The sequence below is a fragment of the Crocodylus porosus genome, unplaced genomic scaffold (genome assembly GCF_001723895.1).
Source record: "Crocodylus porosus isolate Cpor-Errol unplaced genomic scaffold, CroPor_comp1, whole genome shotgun sequence".
In the NCBI taxonomy this organism is placed as follows: Eukaryota; Metazoa; Chordata; order Crocodylia; family Crocodylidae; genus Crocodylus; species Crocodylus porosus.
This window is the reverse complement of record NW_017728921.1, coordinates 16,472,714-16,494,723: the sequence shown is the minus strand read 5'-3', so window position 1 is coordinate 16,494,723 and position 22,010 is coordinate 16,472,714. Positions and strand designations below refer to the sequence as shown.

The following is a 22,010-nucleotide window of genomic DNA, read 5'->3' as shown; positions in this document are numbered from 1 at the left end:
ATGCCTCCTTAAATATCAGCCCCAAAAATCTCTATCAGTTCATTTGTATTTCTATTCCTTTTTGTGTGTTTCATTAGAACAAAGAACATAGTAAAAATGAATAAAATGTACATGTTGATTTTTAAATCCTGTATTGTCTATCTAATTAAATACTGTCCTACCTACCTTTCATTACAGAATTATAAGATTATAGAAAATAGAAATCACATATTACAAATGAAATCATAGAGCCATAGAAAAGTAGGGCCGTAGAAGACCTCTGAAGGCCATCTAGTTCAACCCCCTGCCCCCTACAAATTTGCTCTAGAAGAAGTTGATGAATGTTATAAAGCTCCCATTTCTGTAGGTATCTTGGTATCCAGCATGGTACTAGGCAGTGTCAGTGACAACATCTGAAAGATACTGGACAATCCCAAATTCTTAAAACATTTAGGTGCATCAAGGCTGGAGCTTCCACCTTATAATTTGATTTAATATCAGAGAATCAATTACTTTCATAGTATTTTAAAGCTCTGACTTCCTATGATTTAAAAAAAATCTAATTTAGTGTCAAGTGTAAAGGTGACCTCAACACCCAGATTCTCTGGGGTTTTGAAATTCTGATATTTTGAGTCTATAAGGTGCCAGATACCTGGGATGAAAATATCAACCATGTTACTATATGAATTACCTTTGCTGGAAAATTAACCATAATACATTAATGGCATCCTACGGTGACATCACTGAATACTGACATGTTTGACTCTTTCAGAAAATGGTCATTCAATCTTAAAATGTTTTTGTAGTTTTACCCACAGTTTCAAGAATCTGAATATCCCGCTTCTCACACTGGGAGATTAAAGAACAGCACAGACTTGAGGTTGTTTGTTCTGATAGCAGATTTACACATGCAACTCTCCCTATCAGCTCTGCAATGTGTGCAGAAGTTTTGCTCTGCCAAACACTTCAGAATTGTCTATTCTGAGTTCGGACTTTCATCCTTTTTAATTTCTCTGCCACCATACAGGAATTCTGCTGATAGGGAAAGCCAAATTTTCATGTCTTAGGTTTACTGACTAGCATATTAAGATTACTGTAGCTCTCATTTTGGTGTAATTTGAGGAAATGTTGAGCTGTGACACTTATTGACATAGGTTAACATAGGGATAAACCAGAATAACAACTGCTCTGTTCAGCTTATTCCTGTGCCAACTCCTCTCTGCCAGGACATATAAACAACTTTTGTTAAAAATAAAAGGCATCTGAAATTGTCAATCCATTGGGACATGGTAGGTCTTTGCTTTTGCAGAAATACAGTAATATGGCTTTCATTCCTTAATGTCTACAAATCTGCCCCAAAATCCAAAGGAGCAAAAGAGAAAGGAGAAGCAGTTGTTGCATCTCCTCAGTCTTCTTGATTTTAATTTACTTTCTCCCACTCCGATTTCTGGTCATTTCAGAAACCAAAAGGAAAATGTCAAATAATTGCTCATTAATAACACTGATTTTTTTTTTGCAAACTACTCCTCTGGTAATAGACTGCAGTAAATTGTCCTGCTCTTGGAACAGAACAAAGCCCTTCCTAATTTGCCCTTCTTTTCAGCACCAATGAACTGAAAACAATGAAAAACATGCAGGTGGCTTCAACAGAACTGACCTGTTTGGACAAATACAGATGTCATGCATATAGAATTTAATGGCTTTAGATTGCTCTTTGTTTTTAAAATGGTAGTCTGCCAGGAGGTAGTACAGTTCAGTCACCACTGGAGGAGAGTAGTCTGCACCCTCAGGGAGAGATGGTTCCTGAAAACAGAAAACCATAGGTGCATCAGCCATACATTTTTAAAAAGCTGCACACATGCTGCTTCCCTGCAGTGAAAAGTAATAGTACAGTTACTACGTAACATTTTTTTCATCACAAGAAACAAGAAGATTGAAATTATTCCACTCCTTTACAGAGTCCTTACAAAACATTATACAGATAAACATCTAACTCTGTAATGTCTGTATTATACCTTGCTCCTATAAAACTAAGCAGTTTGGAAAGAATATTTTCATGCAATTCAAATGTGATTCTGTATGTACTTCCAACAAATATAATTCTCTCACACTCCATAACAAACATACTAACTGTAAATAAAAAATGTAGCCACATTTGGTCATTTTTTTTTAAACACAGCAAGTTGTACCTTGCTGCAGGTTCCTTCAATATAGGCTGAGAGAGTATCTAAGTTCAACATGGGCTTGTCTGTTCGAGGAACAATTGTAGCAATCTTTTTTAAAAGATTGGCCAGATCAGCAGATACAGTGCTTGTTTTGTAGCTATCGAACTCAGGGAGAGTTTTAGGTTTAAAATACTCAAACATAAATAGAGCATCTTCCCACGTTAAATCCACCTGAAAGAGAACAAAGAAGAGAAATTAGCACTCAAAATCCCAAACTCCACAGGTCTGCAAGGAAGATTTTTTTTTTGAAGTAGGATAAAATAAATACTATGTTATGCAGGAAACCAATGAGACCTTCCTGGAATAAAAGACGTAAAGACATATACAGTTTACAGTTATAACATACTGCACGCTGATTAAAAGCTAGGGCATTAGACTATAACTTAGTAAACACTGTTAACATGTGTAGCTTTACTTGCTTAAAAAAGCTGTTGGATAGGTTTTTTAGGTCTGCCCCCAAAACAGGACAGCTGTAGGCAGGCACTTATACCTCTAGCGTAGCTATACAGAATGACACAGGGATGGCATGGAAAGAAATAGAAGGAAATCAGCTATACTTGTTCTGGATTTTGAAACTCAAGTCCAGTTAAATGGAAGAGGAAAAAATCTAAAGAACCGCCACCATATTTGAGACATGGAAGCATTTAAAAAAACAAACAAACAAAAAAAACACAGGATGCCACACCATGACAATTCATCTTCCTCCCTTAATTTCTTCTTTTTTAATTTTTTGTAACTTAATTTACAATCTTTTTTGGTAAAACTTTCTGTCTCCAGTTGAGTCTGCATTTCCAGAAACAAATCATAACCCTTCTAAATCAATGGAAATTTTACTTTTGGCCTCAGTGGGGCCAGGATTTCACCCAAAGTTATCTGTATGTGATAGACAAGTTTTGTTTCTGGCAGAAGATATTTTCTCTTTCTGCTGCCCTCTTTTCCTTCATCTTTCCCATCCTCTTCCTCTTTAGAAGAGTTTGGATCCATGACATACTTACACTGATGTAAATTATACTGGGATCTGGAATAATTTACCCTTGGGTAGCAGACCATAGGCTGCTACGATTAAACTAGGTGACAGGGACCAGAAATAACTGGTTTGTACTGAATAAAGCATATAGTCATGCAATTTCTAAGAAACATATGGCATTCCAGTTGCATAGAGGTTTTTTTCCCTTCCACCCCTCTAATGGCCCATCCTCTTTTAGAGGTCACTTATAGTTTTGTTTTTCCCAAACTGAGCTTTAAAAGTGTTTCACATTTTTTCTACTTGTATATAACGGAAATTAATTCCAGGAATGGAAAAATGGCCACAGTAATTATGAATACTCCTTCCATTAATTCACCTCAAGGCATTTGCACTGGAGGAAACTGTTTCTCTCGGTGTTCTAAAGCATTTTTATTTAAGCTGATTGTTCTTATGTTACCTGCTGCACAGAATGTTCTTCCAGGTACCTTGCTTTGCTCTTTTTGCTAGGGAAACCATATAAACAGTAAAAACATTGCTCCAGGGCTGTCTCCAGCTCTTCTTTGTAGGGATGAGTATCTTCAGAGGTAGACACTGCAAGCTCCTTTTGCAGTACTCGCACCTACAACAAGTATGAAAGGTCAAATAACCAGGTATTTGAATTTTGCTTTAAATTAAATGTTCTTACATCGATTTTCCTGAATACAGTGCTCAGATACTTGGGTGGTAAAAGTGCTATATGAATCCACACAGACTAAAAAAATAGATGTGCTTTTCCCTCTGTTATTTTCATCAAAGCAGTCTTCAGACCTCTGTACACACAAGGCTCTCACATGAGTGTTTATTCCCTACAACAGGGGTGTCAAACTCAAATGGGGCCCCGTGCAAGATTCAGCCCATGGGACCCTTGTGGACCGGATCTGGTATGTGGCACTGGATGGTGGCAGCAGCAATGGAAGTGTCTACAGCCACTGAAGTGGCAATGGGGCAAGCAGCTGTGAGCCAGGCTGTGCAAAGTTTCAGTCCCTGATTCAATTCAGCAGAGATTTGGCCTGATTCAGTGGCCAAATCTCCAAATCCAAATCAAATTCAGGGGACCCTTTAATCTCTCCAAATCGAATCGGAACCCTCTGAATTGATTCAGAAAGATTCAGACACAGATTTGGAAATACTTCTGGTCCACCTCTGGGTTTGCTGCTGAGCATATGGAGGGCCCCCCCCCCCAACCCGTGTGGGACGCTCCATCAGCTCCAGCATCACAGTGTTCACAAGCCGTGCTAGTACGTCGAGGTATATAAAAAAAAACATTTAAAGCTGTGTCTATGGCTGAATCGCTGATTCTCCAAATCAGCATTGAACCTTCTGATTCAGATTTGGCTAAATTGAATCAAGGACAGTGATCCAAATCAAATCACTGTCCCCGATACGAGCCGAATCTGAATTGAATAGGGCCCGCTTCGCACATCCCTACCAGGCAGCTCCTTGCCGTGACAAGTGGCAGCAGGCCAGGCAGTTGTAGGTGACCGAGGACTTGGCTACACAGCCTTTGCTCACCCACCTGTCTTTAAGGGCCATTCTCACAAGGCCCCAGATTCAAATGGCAGCCCGTGCCAACTACTGGCCATCCCTCAACTTCTAGTAGCCCACAGTAGACCAAGAGGCTGAATGGAGTAGTTCCACAAACAAGTTCTGGCCCACAGGCAATACGTTTGATGCCTGTGCCCTATGCTGGAACCCCAATAACTGCTTTTACCATTCTATTCATATTAATTATCATGTTCCTCTTTTGTTTTCAGTCAATAAGTCAAAGGTATAGAAGTAGCTACCTGACCAGTTTACTACCTTGAATTTATCATGTATAGACAAATGCAAAAGAAATGGTCCTAGCTGGGAGGTGTGGAGAGACATTTAAGATGATCAGGGGAATCCATGAAAGAAAGGAAACAGAACTGCCTGTAGCACATGTTACCCAACTCAGTTATTGTGACTATAGCACATACAGGCAAGACCTCAGGACCCAGTGACAGATGAGAGGTCAAGAAAAACTTCCAAAAAGACTAAACACAAGCTGTAGTGTCTCCTGACAGTTTAAAAGAAAATCTCTTATCAATAAAAGGAACTTTCTAATTCAGTGGGAACTCTGGTTGATTGGGCTGTAACGCAGATGCAAAAAATCCATGTAGTATAAAATAATTTCCTTGAATAGAGAAAATTATCCATCTTATCAGAATGTTTAGAGATGAATAAGGGGGTACGGGGACAGCTCCCTGGTGCTCAAGCTATACTTTCTCCAGGCACTTGCGCTGACACATAGAAATCCACAGGGCTCGCTCCTCAGGATGTCTGATCAGGAGCCTTGATCAGTAAGCACCAAAAGTCCTCTTTCTGAGCCTGCTTCTCCTCTTTTATACCACTCCTGCAGACCTGGTTAGCCCAGAAACTCTGTAACACCTTCCTTGCCAAGGGCTAGCCAGTACACGCCATCATAGTAAGAGATGGATGAGATCTGGGAAATAAAAAAGTTTCTAATACCTGATGAGAGTTCAGGTTATATATAGGCTGTTTATAAAGTCCTTGTGCAACTTTAAACTTTAATAACTTTGAATATACACATGACAAAAGCAAACTGCACATGGCGACTGAAAGCGTAATTCATTACGTTTTTTAGCATAGTGTAACCTATACATAGGATAAGGATCATAAATGCAATTCATGAAATCACTCAGCAGCAACTGGAAAGTGTTTTCTATGTGTTGGAAAATCGGATTGAATGATGCATCATAAAAGATGCCAGTTATGTTAAAGTCTAGAAATTTGAGCTGTATTGTGTTAAAACTTAATTAATTGTTTTCAATCACTGTTTACAGTTTGCTTCTATCATGTGTACATCCAAAGTTATTAAAATTTAGAGTTGCACAAGGGCTTTATAGACACTGTACTTCCAAATTCCTCTAAATTAGGAATCTAAGCCTACAAAAAGTCATTTCTAGATTCTCAATGAAAATGTACCGACAATTAGAGCATAAAGTTCTATACATTTCAAAACCAGGTAATGGCAAAAAAGAAAGGAGGTTGGGGGGGGCACAAATGACAGGACTCTAACTGTACCACACTAAGAATGCCTATATTTTGGGCCTCATGGGGGCAAAATTGTGAGGAGCCCAAAAGAAAATGATAGCCTTGTATACACATTTACATAAATATAAAATGTGGGGTGAATATCTGTTGCACAGATATCCTTATTTATTACAGCTAATCAGCTTTATCAGCAACTCTACTGTTACAAAAAAAGAGAGGAAGATGGCAAGAAATCAAGGATCATACAACTCTAAAACTAACAGGTCTGCAACAGAAGGCTGAAAGGGAGAGGATATTTTTCACAAAGGGAGCATTTTTGTGAGGGTCTTGATATTTCAATGCAATTTAGGGACATGTTCAACAAGAGTTCTTCAGTGTTACGGGATTTTACATCTTTCTGAAAGACTAATTTAACCACTAACTGAAGCATTATGAATCAGACTTCAATACACATTGATAAAGAAAATTACATTCAGAAGATGTCAAACACATGCTGGAAATTTAATTCCATTTTTCTTTCCCCCTCCCCCCCCCTTTTTTTTTTTTAGAGAGACAATGCATTATCAGAGGCAGCAACAGGCATCTCTTTGTCTAAATAAAAATAACTTGGATGAGAGGAAAAAATGGTACTACTTGAACAGTTATTTTGGGAAATTAAGGAGGTGGAAAAAATATGATGTTCTCCATTTTGATTTGCCTCTACATCACAGAAGTTGCACACCTTTTGGAGAATTCTATTTTACTGATCAATAATCTTACTTCAATACCTCTGTTCTGATGAAAAATGCAAATAGATGGATCAGGACAACAATCAGGGCATCCCTTTTAAATTTCATCCAAAGGACAAAAGGTTTAGCCTCTGTTAACATTTAGATATAATTGTCTGCCATCTGATTTCTGAGGTACACTACTCCAAAGTGGAAACAGATTCAAAAACCATCAACACTGGAAGCTGCAGGGAGATATTATTTTTCACTCAGCCTTCCTCCCCAACACAAGTTACCTCTGCCAGGGTAAGCCAAATGTGAAGAGACTGAAGCAAACTGTATGAGCAGAAAACATGCGTGATACAGCCACAAAATCTTCATCCATTTGCAGCTGGCACTTCAAGATAATCATTATCATCTCACTGCTACCTGGCACTTTACCTATTATATTAATCTGCATGCATATGCTTAGATCGTAAACTCTCTGGAGGCAAATTAATATCTTTTCATTATGTGCACATACAATACTTGACAATGATTTTCTCATCCTGATTGAGACTCTTGACAATTCTGAACACCACCAATCACACTGATTTAGCAGGAGGATAACTCATGTTATTTTGCAGTGAGACTTCAAAGGCAGACTTCAAAAGCTAATAACTTGGTTCACCTATTTGCAGAATTATATCAAGAACAAGATAGCAGGTTCCAGGAGCCAAGAACCTTTATATTGTGCAGGGTGGAATGAGACACTTTTTCAAATGAACTTCAATGAAGTTTTGAGTCACAGCAAATCACCTTATGGCAGAAATTCTCATAGGAAATGTAGTGGAGCAATTTCAAAAAAATGAAGCAGTATGAAGTGCAGATAAATACTGACCAGGATGAAAGGAAGGAGTAAACTGGCAGAGCACAGCATAATGTAACTAAAACATGCCTACCTACTGCATGCTTAAAACACTGCTAACAAACAGCACTTGACAGAATTATTATTCTACAAAGCTCAATACAACTGCCTGTCCCTCTGCACAGCTTTCTAATGGTATAAACCAGGGGCGGGCAATTTATTTCTGGTGGAGGGCCGCTTACTGAGTTTTGGCAAGCCATCAAGGGCAGGGTGACAGGCAGCCAGGGGCAGGTAACTATTAATTTTCTAAATTTTTAGGGGCCCCACGGGCCGGATAGAATGGTCTGGCGGGCCGCATCCAGCCCACAGGCCTCATTTTGCCCACCCCGGTATAAACTCTTACTAACGGCCCAGAATGATTTTTGGGAAATTATTCACACTGTGGCTACTGACGACATCCTAATTCAACATTAACACCCTTTGCTACACCATCTCCTTTAGTCACCAGCAATACAATGTGGACCAACAGATGGGCTTCCTACAAGTAGCAATAACTTACTGCAGATGGCTATAAAGCACACCTGCATCCAAAACATCTTCCTGTTTTTCAGCTTTATAGCTTCTCTTTGGCTCTGAAAACTGACTACTTGTGATAGGCTAAAAGCATTATTATGGCTTTTGTTGAAGAGAACTGGATGACTAGTAATTCAGGGTTTATTTCAGACCACAGAATCATAAGTAAATACCACCACCCTCTCAGTTCTCAGAAGAGAAAACAGTGACAAGTTTTCTTCTTCACAGTACAGGCAGTCCTCGATTTACAACATTTCACACTTACAACATTTATAAATTGACATCGTTTCAACTTTCTGATGTCAATTTTGACTGTAGAACATTCGACCTGACGCCAAGCCACGGCAGCGAACAAGTTCACTGCATCACCCACAGCTGTTGGCTGCTTACTGTTGCTTAGCTGTTCACTGTTGGCTGCTCAGCTTCTCCCCAAACTGTGCTGCCAGGTACAGTAGTCTTGGAGCTGACCTTGCCAGTGAAAACTGATGTGAAAAAGGCATTGAGCGTTCAATATCCAACGTAAACTTCCCTTGCTGCAACTCAGCGTAAGCTTGAGACTTTTTTGTCATATAAAGTAATTATAACAAATCTGTTAATGTGTACCACTGCCAGGTTGTCTGCGTACCACTGGTGGTACCCATACCGCAGATTGGGAATCACTGGTCTAGCTGCATCCTCTTTGGAACCACCCTTCAGGTAGCTGAAGCTGCTATTAAATCTGCCCTCAATTTTCTCTTCAGCCCATGGGTTTTCAACCTTTTTCAATCATTGTACCCCCAGGTGAAAGAACAGGTAAGGAACTATTTAGAAAAGCTGAATGTATACAAGTCCATGGGGCTAGATGTGTAACTTAACTACAGAGCCACTGGCCATCATCTTTGAAAACTCATGGTGATTGGGAGAGGTCCTGGATGATTGGAAAAGGGCAAATACAGTGCCCACATTTAATAAAGGGAAAAAGGAGGATCGAGGGAATTATAGACCAGCCTTACCTCAGTCCCTGAAAAAGTCATGGAAAAGATGCTCAAAAAATCCATTTCTAAGCACTTGGAGAAGGTGATTAGGAATAGTCGGCATGAATTTACAAGGGGCAGGTCATGCCTGACCAACATGATTGCCTTCTATGATGAGATGACTGGCTCTGTGAATATGGGGAGACCACTGGATGTGATGTACTTTGATTTTAGCAAGGCTTTTGATATGGTCTCCCACAACATTCTCCCAGGCAAGCTAAGGAAGTACGGGCTGGGTGAATTAGACTGTAAGGCAGACAGAAAACTGGCTGAATCATCGGGCTCAGAGGATAGTAATCAATGGCTTAATGTCTAGTTGGCAGCCGGTATCAAGTGGAGTGACCCAGGGATTGATTCTGAGACCGGTTTTGTTCAATGTCTTTATCAATGACCTGGAAGATGGCCTAGAGTGCACCCTCAGCAAGTCTGCAGATAACACCAAGCTGGGGGGAGTAGTAGATATGCTGGAGGGTAGGGCTAGGATTCAGAGTGACTTAGACAAATTGGAGGATTGGCCCAAAAGGAATCTCACGAGGTTCAACAAGGACAAGTGCAAAGTCCTGCACTTAGGATGGAACAATCCCATGCACCAGTACAGGCTGGGGGCTGACTGACTGGGCAGCAGCTCTGCAGAAAAGGACCTGGGGGTTACCGTGGACAATAAGCCAGCAGTGTGCCCTTGTTGCCAAGGCTAATGGCATACTGGGCTGAATTGGTAGGTGTGTTGCCAGTAGGTTAAGGGAAGTGATTATTCCCCTCTGTTCAGCACTGATGAGGCCACATCTGGAGTACTGTGTTTATATTTGGGTCCCCACTACAGAAAGGATGTGGACAAATCGGAGCGAGTCCAGCAGACAGCAACAAAAATGGTGAGGGGGCTGGGGCACATGAGTTCTGAGGAAAGGCTGAGGGAACTGGGCTTATTTAGTCTGGAAAAGACTTAGGGGGATTTAATAACAACCTTCAACTACCTGAAGGGTAGTTCCATAGAGGATGAAGCTAGCCTGTTCTCAGTGGTGGCAGATGACAGAACAAGGAGCAGGTCTCTAGTTGCAGAAAGGAAAGTTTATGTTAGATATTAGGAAGATTCTTCTCACTAGGAGGGTAGTAAAACACTGGAACAGGTTACCCAGAGAGGTTGTGGACTCTCCATCCTTAGAGGTTTTTAAGACCTGGCTAGACAAGTCCTTGGCTGGGATGATCTAGTTGGGGATGGTCCTGGTTTGAACAGGGGTTGGACTAGATGACCTCCTGAGGTCCATTCCAACCTTCACTTTCTATGATTTGGAATAACTCTCTCACTAGGAGGGTGAAGCAGCACTGGAATGAGTTAGCCAGAGAGGTGGTGGAATCTCCATCCTTGGAGGTTGTTAAGGCCCAGCTTGAAAGAGCCCTAGCTGGAATGATCTAGTTGGGGATGGTTCTGCTTTGGGCAGGGGTTTGGACTTTAACAGAGGTTCCCAATCACCGGGCTGCAGCCCAGTGGCTGCCAGGTCATGGCATAAACCCCCCCGGCTCGGACCCGCATATGTCCCCCTTGGGCAAGTGGCTTCCAGGGCATGCGGGGTTAAAGCTGGAGGGCAGGATAGCCCCAGGAGGTAGGCAGCTGGCTCTGTGCACTCTGTCCCACAGGAAAAAAAAAGGTTGGGAACCACTGAACTATACAACTTCCACTTTCCCCCACAAATATCATTATGATGGATTAAATACGTTTGTGGGATGAATCCTGACTTGGTTTTTCAGAAAAACTGTTATGATTTTTTAAATAACTCTTCTAATAATCCACAGCCTTTCACCTACAAGTTTATTAAACTGAATTTAGTCTAGAGTTATGGTGACAAAAATACTGTCCCAAAAAGGTCCACTGAATAGTGCTTTCAGTCAAAGCTCCTCGTAAAGCCATACTTGCATATTTTATGGGCTGTTCATCGATCTGTACACATGAAGTAGCTCACCTCTGTCAGGTACTCGCATCTCTAAAAACACTTACTTTGTAGGTAATGCCTTTGACAGAGATTAGCCTCTTAACCCTAGAGGTTTATCCTTTCAACAGAGACATACAAAATCTTCCATACCAAATCAGACCACTTAAGTCTATGAGGTTGATAGATATTGGGTTAAGGCACTTCTCGTTACTTGAGACATCCCACAGAAATGTCAGTTCCGAGATTTCACTCATTTTGTGACTATGGAGCAATTCTTTTGTTACTCTAAAAACTCAGAAAGGTCATAACAGGTTAAAATATTTTTGGCACTAGGGATTCCTATTTGACATCTCTGGGTTTACCTTGTGAATCTCTTAGGTGTGTGCAGAGATGTGGGTTTTCCAGAAATTTTTCCAATGCCCTAAATGGAGTGTGAGCTGATTTAGCATATTTATTTGACTTATATTAAGTAAACAAAACTAAAAAGTACTCCATGTTAATTTTATGTCCCAATAGCCACAAGTATTTGAACGGAAATATTTGATTAGGAAAAAAAAAAAATACAGTACACTTAATGTGGTTTAAATGCTATATTCAAACAAATTCAAAGCTTTGTGGAAAGAAATAATTTTTATTGGAATACTTGTAAAAATGTAAAGACAATACACAATAGCATGTACTTCCCTTACATTGTTTTTCTTCTTAAATTTAAAAAAACAAAGGCACTGAAAACTGTTGACACACCCAAAGAGCTGTACATGATATGCCGTGGTTGTCCACTCATCTACTTCAACAGAGTTTAACTCTCTTCCACCGAGGTCACTGCGGCACCTCCAGGTTTCACTGTCACTGTCTTAGAAGCACCTGCACTATTATTAGTTCCATTTCAGAATCAGATTGAGGCAAATCTGATTCAGAACTACTTGAACCACATTCTCTTTTGCAAAAGGATGGTTTTACCAATGAGTCTATGGGCAAGGGCAACTTATCATCACACTGCATCTTTTTCACTAATTGTGCTTCTGACTGATTCTCCAGAACCAAGAGATTTTGAGAAATAGAAACAAGCTTAGTGTTGTGTTCATTTGTTAGTCTATTCCTCTTTTTTTGTCTTGACTGAGCTGAAAGCCTTCCAGTTTTGTTCTCAAGAAGCTGCTGTTGGTGGAATGCTTAGGATCCTTTGAGCAATTCTGGACAACAGTATCCCTTCCACCATGTGAGAGGAGGCATATTCTCTACTGCCTGCCAACTGATGTCTTTGCTCCAAAGTTTTTCTTTTGCGTGGTACTCGGCAATGTCTGTCATGGCTATTTTGTCAATGTTGGGAACATTCTTAGCTACTTCCATTGTATTGAGAGCAGTAGATAATTCATCTTCTGATAAATGCTGTCCTGTGTTGAAGATCCACTGCTGCCAGAGGAACTGGATGACAGCAAAACTCAGATCTCTTGGTAAACATTTGTTTTACCACTAGCACTATTTTTTTTGGATAAAAGGTGAAGATGACAAAAGCTCAATTAGATTTTCATTCAGTTGTCTGAATCTCTCTGGAATATTTGAAAGGCTTGGCGCATCTCCTTCAAGTTTCTTGATAGCCGCTGAAACTGGTAGTAGCAAACGGAATGCTCCTTCAACTCAAACCCGGAACACATTGTTGTCAAAAATCTGCTTCAGAGTGTTCACCGGAATAATCAGGGATACTGTGTCATCTACTGAAGCACACTGCAAACAGTTCTGTGTGTGCAGGAAACTGTAAACACTTCGTAGCAGAGCCCCATCTAGTTTCTCCTAGGGATAAAGTGCACTTTCCTTCCCCTGCTTCTCTTCCTGTAATTTCTTCAAAGTCTGATTAGCAACAAGATGATTGTTGAATACTTTCACAATCACTTTGCAGTTTGCCAATATTGTCTTCATTGTATTCACACTTATTATGTCCTTTGCCAGAAGATTCAACCCATGAGCAAGACAGCCAAATACTATTAAATGAGGATAATTTGCCTTTAATATTTGCCATCCAGCTTTCATGTTACTTGCATAGTCAGTTACAAGGGCTTGTACCCTGGAGGGACCTACACTTTCAACCTCTTCACTCAGTAATTTGGCTCTGTATTCACCTGTATGACTAGAAGATTTGATAACACTTGCTTTCAGAAATATTGGTTCAAGTGCTGCTAACATAATGTTCAATAAAGGATTTCCTTGTATATCAATCCATCCATCTGACATCATTCAGTGATTCTGCTTGATCAATCCTTTGCATAACTGTTGTTTGAACTGTCATACTCTCCATCGAAGATAAACTGCAATAAGCAACAACATGACAGTAACTTATATGATGGGCCAATTAGTTCGTAATATTCCTTCCAGTATTGATTTTCAGTTACAGAAAGAAGCATACCACTTGCAAATATAGCTTAAGCTAACATCTCTTCTGCTTTTTCTTGATCTTCTTTTGACATTTTGTCCACAAAGCTTGATAAAAAGCTTGACTGTCTTGAACAGCTACTCATGGTGGATCGCATATCTGGCGACAGTGATCTTGAAAGCGAGGACCTTGCTTCTTCCCCCAGACCTGGCAGCTCAACATTTTCAGTTTCCATTTTTGGAAATCTACCATTTCACATGAACTACCAAGTTCCTGCAAAAAAAGGGGGAAAAGATTTTTATTTTAGCCTATTCTAGTCTGGCTTCATCTATCAGAAGGAGAAGCGGCAGGGAGCTTGCTTCCCCTCTCCCTGCTAGAAAGAACACTCTGCTGCTCAACTTGCTGCTCAGTTGCCCTGGGACTGCAGAGCCAAAGTTAAGTATAGTCTGGCCTCTGCTATCAGCCAGAGGACTAAACTCACTTTTCTGGATTGATAGTTAACTATTTATCTATTATGTAATTTTAAAAAATATATATTGTTAAGCCTAAGACATTTTGGGTGCTTAGTGCAAGCAGAAAAGCAGAATACAAATATTTTAAATAAATAAAATAATAGTCCAAAGTTGCATTAACATCTTTTAAAATTATAATGTTTTAAAACAATACAGATGCTAAACTATACTGTGTGTTGTTTAACATATTAATTCGTTTACTTACATAGGATTCCTGAAGTAGACTTTTCTCAGATGATGTTGTTCCACCACTTCATTGTATTAGCTTTCTGTATACAGCTTGTACTCCTTCAGGACAGCTTCTACATTTTATTAAATGTTTCTTCATTCTTGTTGCGCTGTTAGCATACTCCTATCGGCAATATTTACATCTACCAACTTTCTTCCTTCCTTCAGTGGCTTGAACTTCACTATAATGATGCCACACACTAGGTTTTTTTTTCTGATTAGGCATTATTATGACTACTTCAAGCCAAATGCACTAAAAAAAACCTAACAGATCTTATGCAAACACTTTCAACTTCCCCAACTCAAGAAACAAAATGAGACACTGCTCTGTGCATTTGCTGAACTTCAAGTGAAACATAAATTAATCACAGTTTTAGTTTTAGTTTTGGTTTTGCTTTCACTTGCACTCCTGGATGAAATAAGAATTTCAGCTTTGGTTTTGATTTGACCTGCACAGCCAATTAGGTGAATTCATAACTTGATTTTTGATTTGGATTAATATGTGAGTGTATTTACTCTCCCGCTTACGAATCAATAAAACATATGTACTCTCTCACACTTCCTAGGGATAATCACCTGAAAAACATTCATTACAACTTTGAAGCTGCCAAACTTGCCTGTATTGTATTGGTATCCATTCATTGTTCCGAATGATTTTTGTGACACAATGAATCTTTAGAAATGGAAAATTTCCCAAGGAAAAATAAAGTACTGGAAGTTTTTTTTCCTGAGGAAGTTTTTCCACCCCACATCTCTGGGTGTGTGAACACCTTCACATGTGCTGATATTACCAACTTGACAACTCTTATTTTCTAGGCATGAATTAATGGAATTCATTTCTAACACTATCAGATAGCATTACCAGCTCTAGATAACATTACCATTTCTTTCCTTCATAGCTATCCTCATTATTGAAAAAAAAAAAAAGATCTCTGAAATGAGACCTTGTACTGCTAGCATTCAGTTCTCAGCCCAGGCCCATATCAGACTAGCTTCACATTGTACTTAAACACTGGGGGAAAAAAAAAGAACTAAAATACTCCAAAAACATGACAGGACACTTGTTTCAGTCTTCTCTTTGTATAGGGACCTCATGAGAAAAACGGTCTAGGAAGATATACAAATTCATTTCCCTCTATTTTAAAGCTGGTACTAATATTCCTATTCCCCTGGATACCTTGAAGGGCTAGTAACAATAACGATCATAGCTAACAGGGAAAAAAAGGTGTCATAGATATGAATACACTCTCCTGACACTGAAGGAAGGGGCCTAGTTTCTGATAAGACTGTTGGGAGTCATTCACAGAGCTCTGAAGTGAGAGAAGAAAAATATTAATTTATTTTTGCATCCTGCATTTTTTTTTGTTTTACTACATGGAATGCTTCAACCTGCAAATAACATAAAATTTTGCTACAATAGCATCTAGCAGGAGTCAGGACTGTAAACTGACTTTTCCAAAGATTCTGAACAATTTCAGCTTTAAACAGAATTTTGCAAAGTAACATTAAGACAGTCAGGACCCAATTTATGTAAACAAGAGACAAAGTGGTTTTTTTTTGGCAATATGTTATTGGACCAAGTATATAGCTGGAAGAGATGATGAACAGACTTTCAGGTCCTGAAGAAGTTACTTTATGCCAGAATGCTTGTCCAACATCTTCCCTAACTATTCAGTTATTCCAATGAGAGTAACTGAAAAACTCCTTGCCTCATACATTTCATAAACCATCATAGCTACAAAGATGCTCCAAACCCATGCCCAAACAAGGCTAATTTTCAAGGCCAGAGCCCAATATAGCTTCATGGAAACAGATTTGTACTGGACTATCTGTATCAGTAAGAAGCCTTTCAAACACAGAATTTTTATACTGAGATGAACCACAGCTGCAATATACTGTTCACCCATGTCAGCAATTACCAATGAAATTATGTAGAGGCACTTCAGATCTCATATACCACTTCATAAATGTTGAGGGTGGTTTGCTGCTATGTGAGAGTTTCCACGCCTAAGAGAGAGGGCTGAGGCATGCCTGCAAGGACAACTGCCTGAAAAGGGCCTGTACAGTGTGGCAACCAGATTTCAAGACAATGATTTAGCCCAGTAAGAAATTCTGAGTCTGAGCTGTACGGAAAATAGGCCCGTTTATCTTGGCAATGACTCCACGTTGAATTTGGACTGGTACACACATTTAGGCCTTATAATACAGAAGCCAAGGTAGCTCAATAGAAATAAGTGGTGGGCCAAAGTGACACCTTGATGCATGCTTTTTGTTCTGCTTGTGGGCTGCTATCCCTCTTTTCATTACCTGGTCCATTAATAAATGGAGGAGTTGGAGGTGGTGGTGAGGCATGGCAGCATGCAGCAGATACTTGTAATGATAGTCTGAGACTTCCCCAGCATTTTAGGTCTAGCAGAAAATCACTGTCCCTTTATTGCATCTCTCTAGAGACCATGAAGAAGGGTGTATATTTATAAGATTATTTAGGAAAGTAGAAGACCTAACTGTTGCTTCATAGTGCTCTACATGAAAGACTCTATTATTGTTGTTTTTCTTTATATGCATTTTATTTTTTCATTCTTAAACTCTGATTTGGAGACTTAGCCTTCCCTAAAGAAGAAACATTTCCTTTGCATGGCGGTTTGTGCATGTCCACATATGCACATAGCCAGAAGAATTGGCACATGTCTATGCTCTGGTCTTTTCTGCATGCTATACTCCACCCTACAAAGGTGAAATAGTTAGCTGTGTTAATCTGAAGTCAGGCAGAAGACAGGACATGGTGGCATTTTAGAGACTAAGTGGTTCAAAGACAACCATTGCTTACAAAAGCTTATGTCTTGCTGAACAAGCCAGTCTCTAAGTTGTCACCCTAGCTGCCTTCCCCATGGAAGTGATTAGAAGACCTGAGCACAGAGGATTACCAACTATGCTATACTCTGAACATGAGAAGGCAAAACAAACTTAATTTTATTTATTTATACATTTCTATTTTGGGAGTTTTCCCTCTATGATCCTGAAGCAATAAAATTAGTAAAACTGGCTTCAAACATTGTTCCAAAAGTGTTTCATATGATTTGCACTCACTGCCCTCAAAAACTGGCCTTATTGTTCATGTTCTCTCTCTCACATCCTTCCTGGGTCTCTCTCAAGAAAGGGACCAGCCTAGGATTCAGGATGGACTAGATTCTCCAGAAAGGCAACCTCTATGTACTGCATGGGAGCCATATGGGTCAAAGAAGCCTGTGCTGATCCTGGAGGCCTCATCCTGGCGTATCATTGAGAAACAGGAGGGAAGAAGGTGACAGCAGGAGAAAGAAGCTGGCTATGAAGTTGCTTCACTACAATCCCTGGCATTTGGGAATGTCCATATTGTAACCAGTGACCTCCATCGGCCTGAGAAGAAGAGGGTTAGGAGACCACTCCAAGATGTGGTTAGGCTGGTGATAAGTGCTCTAGGGACTCAGGCATGATCTTTATCTAACATACTGCTGTTCTGACATTGTCTCTTTATTACGGCTGCGCGAAGCTTCGGATGGTGATTTGATTCAAAGGAGATTCAGCCTGATTCAGCGGCCGAATCCAAATTGAAGCAAGGGACTAATTTAAAGGTTCAAATCAATTCAAAGCTTTCCGAATCTTCAGAAAAGATTCAAAGAGCTTTGATGATTCAGGCAGTTCCCAGTGGCTGCAGCAGGGAGCTGCAGCCAACTCCAAGCTGGTAAGTACTAAGGCCGGGGAAGAGGACCATGGGGGACCGCTGCAAGCCCTCCCAACCCCTGCCTGTTTCCCCAGCCCCTCCATGGCTGCCCCTCCCACCCCAGCTTGGTACTTTAAAAAAAAGCCCCGGTGCTTACCGGGTGTTGCCGAGCAGAGGGGGCAACCCCTCTGCCCCCACTGCATGAGCCCCACCCCCCCACAACAGGTGCCCTGCCTAGGCCAGCTCTGGCCCTTTAAGAAAAAAGACAAGAAAAGCCCTGGGACTCACTGCTCCTGCAGTGGCCTCAGGGACTCTTGCAGAGTCTCTCAAGTGGTGCAAGGCAGTAGGGGGCAGTGGGGATCACCTCCCACCCAGCAGGAGTAGTGAGTCCGGGGTTTGGTTTTTTTCTGCCGAAGGGCCAAAAAGGACTTAAAGGGCCGAAGCTGCCCTGGGCACGGCACCCAGGGGCTCATGGCAGAACCCCCCATGAAGCGTGGGATAGTGGGGAGCAGCGAGGATCGCCCCCTGCCCAACAGCACCCCCTGAGTTGGGGCTTTTTTTTTTTTAAATATCTGCCAGAAGCTGGGACAGGCGGGGCAGCCATTGCCAGGCTGGGAGAGGGGCAGTAGATGGGCCTGGCCTGGCTGATTTGGAGATTTGGCAAATAAGATTTAGAGATCTCCAAATAAGATTTGGCTGAATTGAATTGGGACAGTGATTCGAATTGCCAAATTGAATTGTTGTCCCCCGAACTGGCCAAATCCAAAGCAAATACTAGCCACTTTGCACAGGCCTACTCTTTATGGAAAAGGCAGCAAGTAAACTGCTTTCTCTGAACCTATTTTTCTAATCCTTGCCTGCCTCCTTTCCTGTCTGAGCAAGATGCCTAAAATGACTAACACCAACCTAGGTTTCTGAGATGATGCCTGCATCATTGCCCAGTACAGCTGTCCCCTTCTATCCTGAATAATTCAACTCCATACAAGGAGCGGTGGCCAACAAATCTCCAGCCAGAATGGACTGAGAAGGAAACCATGCTGCCCACAGAGCCAGGTGAATTCCCAAGAAGACATATGGGAAGGGGGTGAAAAGGGGGACATAGACCTTTTTTGCTTTTGGCTTCCATTTCCTCTCTCTTCAGAGAAGAAAAGCTGGGGTGCAATTTTCACAGAAGGCAAACAGGGCCCTAGAAAGTACCTGGGGATTATGGTATTGAACCAAAGTGTTAGAAACTGGAAACAGAGTTTGGAATGTCTCTCAAAGTATACATCTGTAGCAGGGAAGTCTCAAGGAGCCACCTGCCACTGTGAAGATGGATAAATTAGAGAAAAATGTCAGAGTCAAGGTATTTTCCTGTTGCCAATGACTAACAAATCTGGCTCTGCCTCCAGGCAGCAAGTAGGCAGAAGCGAATGTGTTGTAAAAGCGTGGCTGACTTTACCATAATGAAGAATATGACATATAAGTCATAAATCATGATATTATAAATCTTGCTGATGTATGCTAATTATACCAATCTATATTACAGTCCCTAATAATCTCAGAAAACCTGAACCCTGCTAATTTTTTTCTTATACAGAATACTGTGCCCATCTTCATTCTGTTAAAATTCCAGGGGCATAATCTGAACCAAGTGCATTTTATCAAGACCATGGCTTATGTAAAGAGTATATTGCTTTCTCAGTAATCTCTAATGTTATTTTGCATTTTTTCAGTACTTCATAGTTTCAAAGCAACGTACCAGTATTTACTAATGAGCAGTTAATTTGAGTTAACACAAAGCAAACATCATCATCCAAGGCAAATGTTGTCTTTTGTCCATCTAGGAGATTCAGAAACTGAAAAGGGACAACAATTTGGAAGAACAGCCCATGAATTTTATCATCTAGGCTAAATTAAAATTAAAGAGGCAGATGTTAAAGGTATTTTACATATTTAGGCATCAATACTTACATAGAATTTGAGAAGAGCACCATCTGAGTTACAACACCAAGATCTTCTCCCTAGGTACTCATGAGCAGTATTAAGCAGCATGAGAGAAGAAGGCAGCATAGGGGCATCAGGACTCACTGGAAGAAAAAGTTGGAAAATATATATCCTAAGTACTGTAAAAGCTGTGCTAACGGGCACTTTATTAGCCAGAAAACTCTATTAACTTGCATCCGAGGAATGCGGCAAAAGCAAAACTGGAAGTACCACTTCCGGGTTTCACTGCCGCAAGCAGAGTTTTTCTTTGCTGCTACTTTGGTCCACGGCTCAAAGCAAAGCAGCCCGCTCAAGGTCCCCCCTCTGTCAGCACACTGACACCAGGGAGTGCACCAGATGGCGCACATCTGATTAACCGGAATATTTGATTAACTGGCATCCCCCATTCTTGGGGGATACCAGATAACAGAGCTTTTACTGTAGTACAGAATTGGGCTAAACATAATTAGTCACGTATCTCCTCACCCAACCCTCACCATGTTCTGACACACAAGCTTTTCCTCAGAATTATTTTCCTTTAATGGTAAAGACATATGGATTAGAGAGTCCCCTGGTAATGCTGGGAGGAGGCAGCAGGTGTGTGTGAAGCAGGGGGAAAGTACACTGGCTATTCCTGATTCACATGCCAAAAAGGCCAAAGAACATGGTTTTAACCTGTCACCCTGAAAAATGAAACTATTACCTTCTTCACCCTGGTTCTGGAGCTGCTGCTGTTGCTGCTGACAGCAAAGGGATCGGAAGGCATCTTCCTCATGCTGAATGATTCTGTGCAGAATAATCCAGGGAAGCACTGAGGAAACATATGGTTCTTTGGGTTCTTCCTGGATAGCCATGCTGCAGTCTATAATCTAGTAAAGAAATACACATCACGCATCATAAAAAAGATTCACACCTGACTAGATGCCCCAGGCTGGTAGTGCATCAGACTCTTAAACAATCAGTCAAAATGTGATACCCTTTTCTTCTTATGCTGACTGGATATGGAACTACGACAAAGTAAGTCATTAAATCTCCAGCATTGCATGGGATGAAAGAACAACTGGTTCCTTTTATGGGAGCCTCTAAGCTAACTGATGTATAGTTAGAAAATTAATATCAAATTGAAGTCCAAGGGACCAAAGATAGAGCAGAATTTGAGTATTTCTAACATAAGCTCCGACTATAAAGAGATCCATTTAGTATCTAGAAAGAGTGAAGGTATCTGGCTCGATTTAAACTGGATATATAACTGATCTTTAATCATGCTCAGATAAAAATGAAAATCTTATAACCAACAAGTGCCAACTACGAATCACTACCAGACACTGTCCTAAAGAGAAACAAATACTAATGCCAAGCAATAAAAAACAGGCTAGAAGTAAGGAGGGAGGCTGTATGCAAGGGAGCCACAAACAAGTGCTACATTAGGGAAATACCAGTATCTTTTCCACATGAAAAATTGCCTATCATCCCAATAGAAGACAGGAGTCTAATGAAAAAGAGATTTGTATACCATTCCCTCTAAATAACTAGGTGAAATTACTTTACAAGAACAGATATTAGAAGAGTTCTACTAAAAGCTGGCTTTTTTAAAGACTGCCTAGTTACCTCATAATACCTAGCAAAAATGTGTGTAGAGGACCATGCAGCTTTGCAAATCTGTTCAATCCCTTCTTAGTCCAGCAGGTGGAGTAACTATTTACAAAATTATCTGTGATATAGGACAAAATTCATCTTAAGTCTTTAGAAGCACAAATTTTATGCTTTTTGAATAGTATGTTTTGGAGACTCATGCTTTTGCTCCTCAAAAATAAAATAAACTAACTTTCAGAAATTCAGCACACTTCTACTTTATTCTGACAATTTTTACTTGCTAACATTTCAAGTATAAAAGAATCTCAGTATAGTTGGAAAAATGAGGGCCTAGGG

The 22,010-nt window shown here is 40.5% G+C and overlaps 1 protein-coding gene across 8 annotated transcripts in view; it reads right to left on the bottom strand.

Annotated features, from left to right (window-relative positions):
• The window catches only part of CABIN1 (calcineurin binding protein 1), a 202,353-nt gene that overhangs the window by 150,432 nt on the left and 29,911 nt on the right, over positions 1 to 22,010 (bottom strand). For all 8 annotated transcript variants that reach the window (XM_019539123.1, XM_019539126.1, XM_019539124.1 and 5 more), the window contains exons 18-22: positions 20,785 to 20,950; positions 20,070 to 20,185; positions 3,629 to 3,790; positions 2,169 to 2,375; positions 1,637 to 1,782 (exon numbers count right to left, since the gene is read on the bottom strand). In XM_019539123.1, coding sequence (XP_019394668.1) covers positions 1,637 to 1,782; positions 2,169 to 2,375; positions 3,629 to 3,790; positions 20,070 to 20,185; positions 20,785 to 20,950 — 797 coding nt within the window. The remainder of the gene's footprint in view (positions 1 to 1,636; positions 1,783 to 2,168; positions 2,376 to 3,628; positions 3,791 to 20,069; positions 20,186 to 20,784; positions 20,951 to 22,010) is intronic.